The 8,958-nt window shown below is 37.7% G+C and overlaps 1 protein-coding gene across 1 annotated transcript; it reads left to right on the forward strand.

Moving 5' to 3' along the window:
- Positions 1 to 3,642: 3,642 nt before the first annotated feature.
- Positions 3,643 to 7,391, forward strand: LOC145045399 (uncharacterized). Its single transcript, XM_078993736.1, has 5 exons — positions 3,643 to 4,428; positions 4,554 to 4,847; positions 5,508 to 5,767; positions 6,478 to 6,602; positions 6,799 to 7,391. Exons 1-5 carry the CDS (start codon positions 3,643 to 3,645, stop codon positions 7,389 to 7,391), a joined length of 2,058 nt encoding a protein of 685 aa, XP_078849862.1.
- The last annotated feature ends 1,567 nt before the right edge of the window (positions 7,392 to 8,958 follow it).

Raw genomic sequence — 8,958 nt, forward strand, 5'->3', positions numbered from 1 at the left:
CGACACCTGAAGAACGTCGCTGCAGGCATATTATGTTTAGTATGGTTATAAAACTCACCGGATATACAATTATTATAATAGTTCTTATTGATGAATGAGTAGCTATTAAAACTATTTTTTATCTAACAACTGAAATCTTCTTATAGGTTTTATTATATAAATCCATGCTTCAATCTTCTAAAGCTTATCGTTTGCTTTCGTTTTTTTTAGTCTTGGATATTAGACTAACTATTACTTTAGGAAAATATGGGAGTTTCCTGTATACAAACCAAACAACTAATAGGAAAATAAGGGATTTTCCTGATTCAACTATTTGCATTATACAACACAAATATTCTCATGCATTTCTTACTTTTATAAGAAAATAAGGGATTTTCTTGAAAAACATACACTCATTTTGGAATGGCATTTAATTTTTCTAAACCACTTATGAACTCACCAACTTAATTGTTGACACTTTCACTTTGAAATAACTTGTATTCTCAGGGAACCGCTAAGCAGGTTGGAAAAATCAACTTTTGGGGATTAACGCGCTGACGTGAATTACTTATTTTGAAAGATGTTTATGTATTTATCTTTTGAAAATGTAATGAATACCATTATGAAAACATTTTTAAAACCTTTATATATGTATGGTGGTGTGTACTTTCCTTTTTATGAACTGTTATGATACTGAATATGACGCCCTACGCCCCCGAACGTTTCCGCCGTTCTGGTTTGGGGGTGTGACAAACCTGGTTGGGAGAACTATCTTCGTTGGGTCAAACTTTAACGATTGGATTCGAAAAATTCATATGGCCCTTCACTACAAGGACAAAGTGTCGTTCATTATGATTGCTACAATGACTGCTGAGCTTCAAAGGTCCTATGAGGACTTTTGGCCCTTCGAGATGCACCATGATTTTATGGAAAAGTACCATCAAGGTGTTCGACAGGAGAGGCTCCTTCTGAGAGCCACAAATGAAAGTCGCATGATGGATCCTCTTCTAGTGGAACCAAATGTGGTCCTGCTAAACCCACTACCAATCCAAAGGAAGCAGTGTGCTTCTATTTTCATGAAAAGGGGCACTGGAAATGAGGTTTCCCCAAATACTTGCAGGACATTAAGGATGGGAAGATAAAGCCTACCTTCTCAGGTATTTACACTATTCTTTCTAATAACTCATCAAATGCTAATTCTTGGGTCCTTGATATAGGTTGTAGGTTTCACATTTATTCTGATTTGTAGGGAATAAAAGGAAGTAGGGATGTGGAGCACAGGAAGATAAAATTAATCATGGAAAATAGGAAAGTGTCGCCTGTCACCAAGATTGGAGTTTATTCTTTATTGCTTAATAGTGGGTTAAATTTAGAGTTGAATAATTTTTGTTACTTATCGGATGTGGCAAGAAATATTATTTCTTTTCATGGTTTGTATAAACAAGGTTTTAGATTTTCATTTGATAATGAAATTGGTTCTATTCATGCTTTCTTTATTGGTGTATTTTATTTTAAAGCATTGCCTTGTAATGGTATATATGAAACTGTGATGGTTGTAGATAACCTAGGATATAATGTGTTGAATATTGACTTGTCTAATGTTTTGTACAAGGCATGCTTATGGCATTGTCGTATTAGACATGTCAACAAGAAGCACGTAGCCCAACTCCAAAAGGATTGAGTATTGGAGTCATTCGACTTGAAGTTGGATGACACTTGCGAATCTTGTTTTCTTAGAAAGATGACTAAGTCACCATTCACTGGTACTTGTGAAAGGGGTGAAGGTCTGTTGGATCTCATACACACCGATGTGTGTGGACCCTTCAGATCTGCCACAAGGGATGCTAACCGCTTCTATGTGACTTTTACTGATGATTACAACAGATATTGCTATGTCTACTTAATCAAGCATAAGTCAGAAACCATTGAAAAGTTCAAAAAGTTTAAGCAAGAAGTGGAGAATCAATTGGGCAGGAAGGTATCGAGCCCTGACCGACATCAAGCCCCACTCAGATTACAAATATGTCATTCATTAGGCCCCACCTGACATTGAACCCTGCCCAATACACATATAATCATACAAAAATATAACCGTACGGACACATACGATAATCAAAAAGACAATACCATACCATACAACCATCGAGCCCGACCCGGCATTGGGCCTTGCCTAGTAAGCATAAAACACATACTAATAACTAGCATATAATGTACTGATCAGGCCCCTCCTAAAATCGAGGCTCGCCTGGTGATGTATAGTCCATAAACCAATGCAAGATTCGCATAGACGTCTTGCATCCTAAGAATGACAATCATGGGCCAACATTGGTGCCTTAGACCCACTAGACACAGTGAGGAAACTCACCTCAATCCACAATAACCAAATACTCAAGCTACTGCTACCAGAATCCTTGCACTGACATTGTCAAATAATATTTCATCACTAATTGATTCTCGACCCAATCAAGAATTTTAGCCCAATAACCAACCTTCAGGGTAAAAGTCCATTTTACCCTTTTCCTTTCTTTCCACAAACCAAAGATCAATCTACTAGCAACATAATCCCAAATTCCTTAAATGGTAGCACAAGGTCCAATAAGGCCTAAATATCCAAATTGTGCCCGAACTTATCATAGGACTATCCCGAGAAGGCCTAATGTCCTAAAAGGCCCACAAAAGCCAATGGTCAATCCTATCCAAACTTCACGTCAATAATCTATGGTCAACAAGTCAATAATTTGAGAAAAGTCCAACAATCCGAGCACACCGCAGGTACTCAGCTAGTACACCCAACATACTGCATTTGGGGCCAGTACATGCCACGTACCAGATGGGTACGCCCAACGTACTCCCCCGAAATCTCATCCCACTCCATTAAGCACTTAATAACTTAAGCCTTTATTCCAAACTGTTGAGTATCAGTGTTGCGTCATTGGGCTTAATGTTTGATTTATTTTGTATATCCGGAATGGGCCTGTCCATCCGTGATTTTGGACTAGGGTTTAGCTATTTATAGTGCATGCATGTATTGCATTATTAACGATTGTTTTCATTAATAGTTGTATTGTAACCCTAAACACCTCTATAGTCGAAGTTCTTAATCGATCTCTTCTGAGGTGTTAAAGTTTAATCATTCGACATCTTTTGAGCTATTCTTGAGTTCTTTACATTATTTGTTCTTGCTTTTCTGTTTAGAATCAATCGATCCTACTAGAACTTCGTTCCAACAATTATTATCAGAGCAGGAGACTGTGTAACAAATACGAATTCCTTCTATTTGAAGAACTATTTAGGGTTTCCGCTTTAATTGAATATATAGAATCCGTCCTCTTCCTGTTGATGGTAACTTCTATTTTTGATAAAACCCTAATCTCAAGTTTATAGGTCTAATTCTAGCAATACCAAGGAAGGCTCATCATGTCTCACGACGACTCTCAAACTAATACCATCAACATCTCCAACAACATAGGATCTGCTACAAGGATTCCTATTCTTTACACTCAAGACTATGATGTGTGGGCCCATCACTTTGAAGATTATGTAGTTGGATCTGAAGACAATGGCTATCTCATCTGGGAAGCAATCACGCTGGGTCCATTCGTTCACTCTGGAACAAATAGAACAGTAAAGACTCAAAAAGAGTATAATTAACTCTTGGTGGACATGGAAAAGATCCCTCAAGATGAGAAAGACAAGCTTTTGTGCAACATCAAAGATTTGAGGATGATTAGATTTGCCTTACAGGCTAACACTTTTCGTCTGGTATGTTCGTGCACTACCGCTAAAGAAATATGTGACAGGCTAAAAGAACTTTACTCAACCGAAAAAGATCTAGAGCACTCGATCCAAACCTTACTACTCTCTGAGTTTGGAGCTTTTACGCAAAACACTGAAGAGACACTACTTCAGACGTTCGACCGTTACAATCATCTACTTAGCAAGATGGGGAAGCATGGAACTGAAAGGAAGGGGATCAAACAAAATGTCACATTTATGAATGGCCTCAAACCCGAATGGATGGCGGTTGTCTCAACTGTGAAAGCTCATGAACCATTTAAATCATATTCGCTGGCGAAACTGATGGGAATTTTAAAATCTCATGAAAGCACAGTGACAAAAGAAGCGAATGTAGTTTCAGGTGTAAGTTCATTGGCTCTTGTTTCTAAGAGAAGAAGTGTGGCAGACGAAGACGAGGAATCTGACATGTCAGAATGTGATTTAACTAGTGAAGAGTATGCGATGATGGTCACAAACCCAAAGAAGTTTGCTCGAAAGAAATTCCCTGTCAATAAGAACCGAAACTGGAAAGGAAGCTATAGTTCAGAGACGTTGAAGGAAGAGACAAAGAACACTTCTCAGAAAGATGATGAAAAAAGGAAAGCAAGCTTGTGGGAGACTCAGGGTACGATTGTAACTATTGTCATGGCAAGAACCACTTTGCCAAGGATTGTATGCTGAAGAAGATGGATGAGAAAAAGGATGGTGAAGACGACGAAGCTTACTACATGAGAAAGCTTGAAGAAATAAAGAAAAAGAAGACACATAACAGTCCCATGAATGCCTTGATTATGTAGGAAAACGTGGATGAAGATGAGTTTGGTGGTGTCGAAGTTTGGTCCACAGATTCTAAAGATGAAGAGGTAAGAAAACCTACACATGGAAGAGTATTTGTGGCAAGAGAGGAGGATGGAAAGTCGGCCGGGAAATGCTTAATGGTGATGGATGGAGTGTCAACCAAAGTTAAGCATGAGGAACCAAACGTGTATGAAGATAAATGCTTTGCGGCCAAGCCTGTCAGTGAAAGGATCAACGACTGCAATCGTTTGATCAAGAATGTACAATCCATTCTTGAATCTCTTAAAATTCCGGTAAAAGATTACGAAAAAGAATTAAATGAATTAAAATTAAAATTCTCTAACTTAAGTAGTAGTCTTATGCAAACTCGCTTAACGAACTCTAACTTAACCGACCAACTTAGCAGGACGGCTTCAAAGAATGAGAAGAGAAGGATGTGGATAGAGCTGAAGGAGGTGGAGTTAGTTACAGCTAGGGATGAACTTATTTACTTACAACGAGACAATTTAAAGTTTTTAAAGCAACAAAATGTTTTTTATTTAATTGAAAAACGTTTATACACGAATATTACTCAGTTGCACTTAGATTGTGAAGTAGGGAAAAATATTCATAAGATGATCTTACCCTTCCTTGAATTTAAGGAGGATGAGGTCATTGCTAAGTGTGAGTCCATAATATCCTCAGATGAGATTTTTATCTATTACAAAATTGGACTGGACAAGTTTGAGAATTTTATTGACTCCAAAGAACACAAACGCATGCTTAAGAATCTTTTGGTTGAAAATGATAGGTTGAATATTAAGTTCGAGACTATAAAATCATTTGACTCATCAAATGCAAAATTAAGTTTAGAAAATAAAATAAATATAGAAAACATGTCTGAATTTGATGAGGAACGTGATATGAGCGAAATCTCAGTGGATGATGTGGTTGATTGTTCTTAATACATGAAGAGTGAAACCGAGAATGAAAAACCTCTCATATCTGAAAACCCAGTTGAATATGCTCGCCTGTCAAAGGACACTTCAAAGAAACTCAAAGAAAAGGTGGTTGTCTATCAGAAAGTTCAAACAGTACCAAATCAAGTATATGATGTTGAAGGTGTCACTAAGCCGACAAAGATAACGCTAAAGGGTGCGACGATTACTTCTGGTCCGCCCCTATCGATAATGCAGACAAAACCGTTAGCTTGTCAGAGTGAACCTCATGGAGAGTAAAGGGTAGGTACGTTGTTGAACCCATCAACAACCCTACAAGTTTTGACAAACCAATATCGAGTGAAACAAAAGATATACCAGAAGAACCAAGGGATGCATCCAATGTATCCTCCAAGACAACCGAAGCTCAAAATGAGAAAACGAAACCAAGCTTCAATATTCATAAATCTCCGAAGTAGCTAGCCGAACAAAAACGCCAAAGAAATCGAAGATACATGAAGAACCTAAATGAGTGAAAACAGTTTTGGAAGTCACAAAATCCTGACTTTGTCTCAACCAAGAAAGAGACTAACATCAAATCGTGTGACGAAACCAGGTTCAGATCTCGTTTACATAATCACCACAAAACTCAGAACCGAAAGCCCAGTTTCGGTCCCAACTCTTTCTACTCTCAGAACCGAAAGCCCGGTTTCGGTCCCAATTCTTTCTACTCTCAGAACCGAAAGCCCAGTTTCGGTCCCGAAGACAAAGTTCCTAACCGAACTTCTGGCTTCTGTCATAAAACCCATTCTCCTCACTCTCAACCACAGCCAAACTTTGAGAAAGATATCAAAGGAAATAGAAGGCTGGTCTCAAAAATCAATGTCAATAATAAGAAAAAGTCACCTAACTCTAGGACTCAAAAGAAAACATCTAATTTTAAACCATCTGACACACCTTAATTAAAACAAGATAAAAATAAAATGAAAGTATATACAATCAAAAGAAAAGATGAAACCACTTTGATTAAACAAACATATTTGGTTGATCTTGCTGTTGCAATTCCCTTTTTTGTAAAAGACTCACCAGGCCCAAGAGACTTTGGGTTCCGAAATCTGCTTGAATTTGCAGGTGATAAGTGACGACCAGTTCGATGAAGAATGATACATAAACAGTGGATGCTCTCGTCACATGACAGGAAGGAGGGAAGAATTAAGGGAGTTTCGGTCCCTTAAAGACGGTGGTGGTGTCAAATATGGAAATAACTCCTATGGAACGATTAAAGTGTATGGAATGATTACCAACAGAGAATTCTGAATACATAAAGTGGCTTACGTGGAAGGATTGCAACACAACCTCATTAGTGTTTCTCAACTTGTTGTGGGAACCGGTTTGAAAGTATCATCCGATGATGAGGGCTTAGAGATAATTGAAAAGAAAACGAAAAAGTTTTTGTTAAATTCTGAACACAAGGGAGAAATGTATCCTCTCAATCTCAACCCAATTCGGGGCAAGCCGGCTATATGTCTGTTGTCGAAGGTGAAATCAGATGACAACTGGTTGTGGCATCGACGACTTTCATACCTGAAGTTCAATGACATAGACAAAATTGTGCTTGGTGATCATGTTCAAGGTATTCCTATTCTTAAATTTGATAAGGAACACTTGTGTGCAAAACGAGAGATGGGCAAGCAAAGCAGAAAGAGCCATCCTACTCGTATCAACACCAAGATCATTGAACCGCTTGAACTTCTACATATCGACTTGTGTGGGCCTTTGGCTATCAAAAGCATCGGTGGTAGTAAGGTCGTTCTTGTAATAGTAGATGATTTTTCATGCTTCACCTTGGTTTTCTTTCTTAAACAGAAATCAGAGGCAACTCCTAAGTTGAAAGCATTTATCAAGCAAGTGGAATTGTAACTGCGAAAGGTGGTGAGGAAAATAAGAAGCGACAATGGGCTTGAGTTCAAGAATAAAGAGTTTGAAGACGTTTTGGCTAGAAAGGGAGTAAGTCACAACTTTTCTACTCCATATACTCCACAGCAGAATGGGATCGTTGAAAGGCAAAACCGTTCCTTGTGTGAAGTGGCTCGAACCGTGCTAAGCTTTGCCTCTCTTCCATTCTATTTCTAGGCTGATGCCATTACAACTGCATGCTACACTCAGAATAGATCCTTCCGCAACAAGCGATTCTCAATAACTTCATATGAGATTCTTAACAATCGTAAGCCAACCGTGATGTTTTTCCACGTTTTCGGTTCTAGATGCTTCATTTTCAATTCTAAAGAGAACCGAAACAAGTTCGACGTAAAAGCAGAAGAGGGGATATTTCTTGGTTATTCGCTTACATCGAAGGCATATAGGGTTTTGAATAAACTCTCCAGGAAGAGTGAAGATGCCTACTATGTGACTTTTGATGACAATTATATGAAGAAGATAGAAGGTACTGTGGAAGACATCTTTCCAGAATGAGGTCAAGTCTCGATCCCTATCTCCAATCTGTTTGAAGAGTATATGCTACGCTTTGATGAACCATAAAAGGAAATAAACACAGAAGCAAAATCAGCAGATAACAACATCGACAATCTCAAAAAGATCATCGATGATGCTTCAAAGGAAATGGAAGGTGATCATCCCACACCAACCGAAACTCAACCAACTAAAGACCCTACAAGTGAAAGCTCTACATTCAAAGGGGAGGTGTAACATACACCTTTTGAAATCGTGTTTTGTAATGAATAAAATTGTGAAATACTATGTAAAATTGAGTGTTGAGTTCTAACATATGGTTTTTACTAAAAATAAAGTAAAACTATGTTTAGAATCACTCAGAAAATATTGGAAGTCTTATGAGATTCCAATTAAAAGCCAAATAGTGAAATTTAGCGAAAATATGAAATTTTAAATAAGTGAAATTTATTATTTGATGTTGTAGAGAATCTCGTCAGAAACTTGTAGGCGAAAACCTCGTCAAAATCCGAGTTATAACGAAGAAGTTATGACCAACCGAAGATCCGCAACATAACCGACACGGCGCCGAATGACGTAAAAAGTGAGTTTTTGATAAACTACTTTTTAGCCTTAGTAATCTAAATAAAAGTCGTAGTATTTGTTAATTAAACCGAGAAATTCGATAAAAAGAACGTCAAAATCTGACTTCGTATGAGGAAGTTATGATTTTTCGAAGTTTCAACTTAGCAGTAGACATCTCAAAACTCGAATTTTAGATCGAGCGATATTTTACCGATACATCCTAAACGAGAATCGAAGGTCTCGTCATTTTTAGTTCAACGGTAAAAAGTCTGACGAAAACGGATGTCGGATGAAGAAGTTATGAATTCTTAACGGATTTTGCTGTCCCGGTCTGTTAAAAATAATAATATTAAAAATAAATTCAAAATTAGCCAACAAAGTCTAAACAAAAGTTGTAGAGCGTAATTTTAGCTACGCGTGCATATATAGAACGTAAAAAATGGAGCTCGTATGC

Source organism: Lactuca saligna, chromosome 5 (genome assembly GCF_052625555.1).
Source record: "Lactuca saligna cultivar CGN05327 chromosome 5, ASM5262555v1, whole genome shotgun sequence".
NCBI lineage: Eukaryota > Viridiplantae > Streptophyta > Magnoliopsida > Asterales > Asteraceae > Lactuca > Lactuca saligna.

Coding starts and splice junctions, on each gene's coding strand:
- LOC145045399 (XM_078993736.1), top strand. CDS start 3,643: ATGGAAAAGATCCCTCAAGATGAGAAAGACAAGCTTTTGTGCAACATC. Junction 4,848..5,507: donor TTGAATCTCTTAAAATTCCG/GTAAAAGATTAC, acceptor TAATACATGAAG/AGTGAAACCGAGAATGAAAA. Junction 6,603..6,798: donor AAATCTGCTTGAATTTGCAG/GTGATAAGTGAC, acceptor GAATACATAAAG/TGGCTTACGTGGAAGGATTG.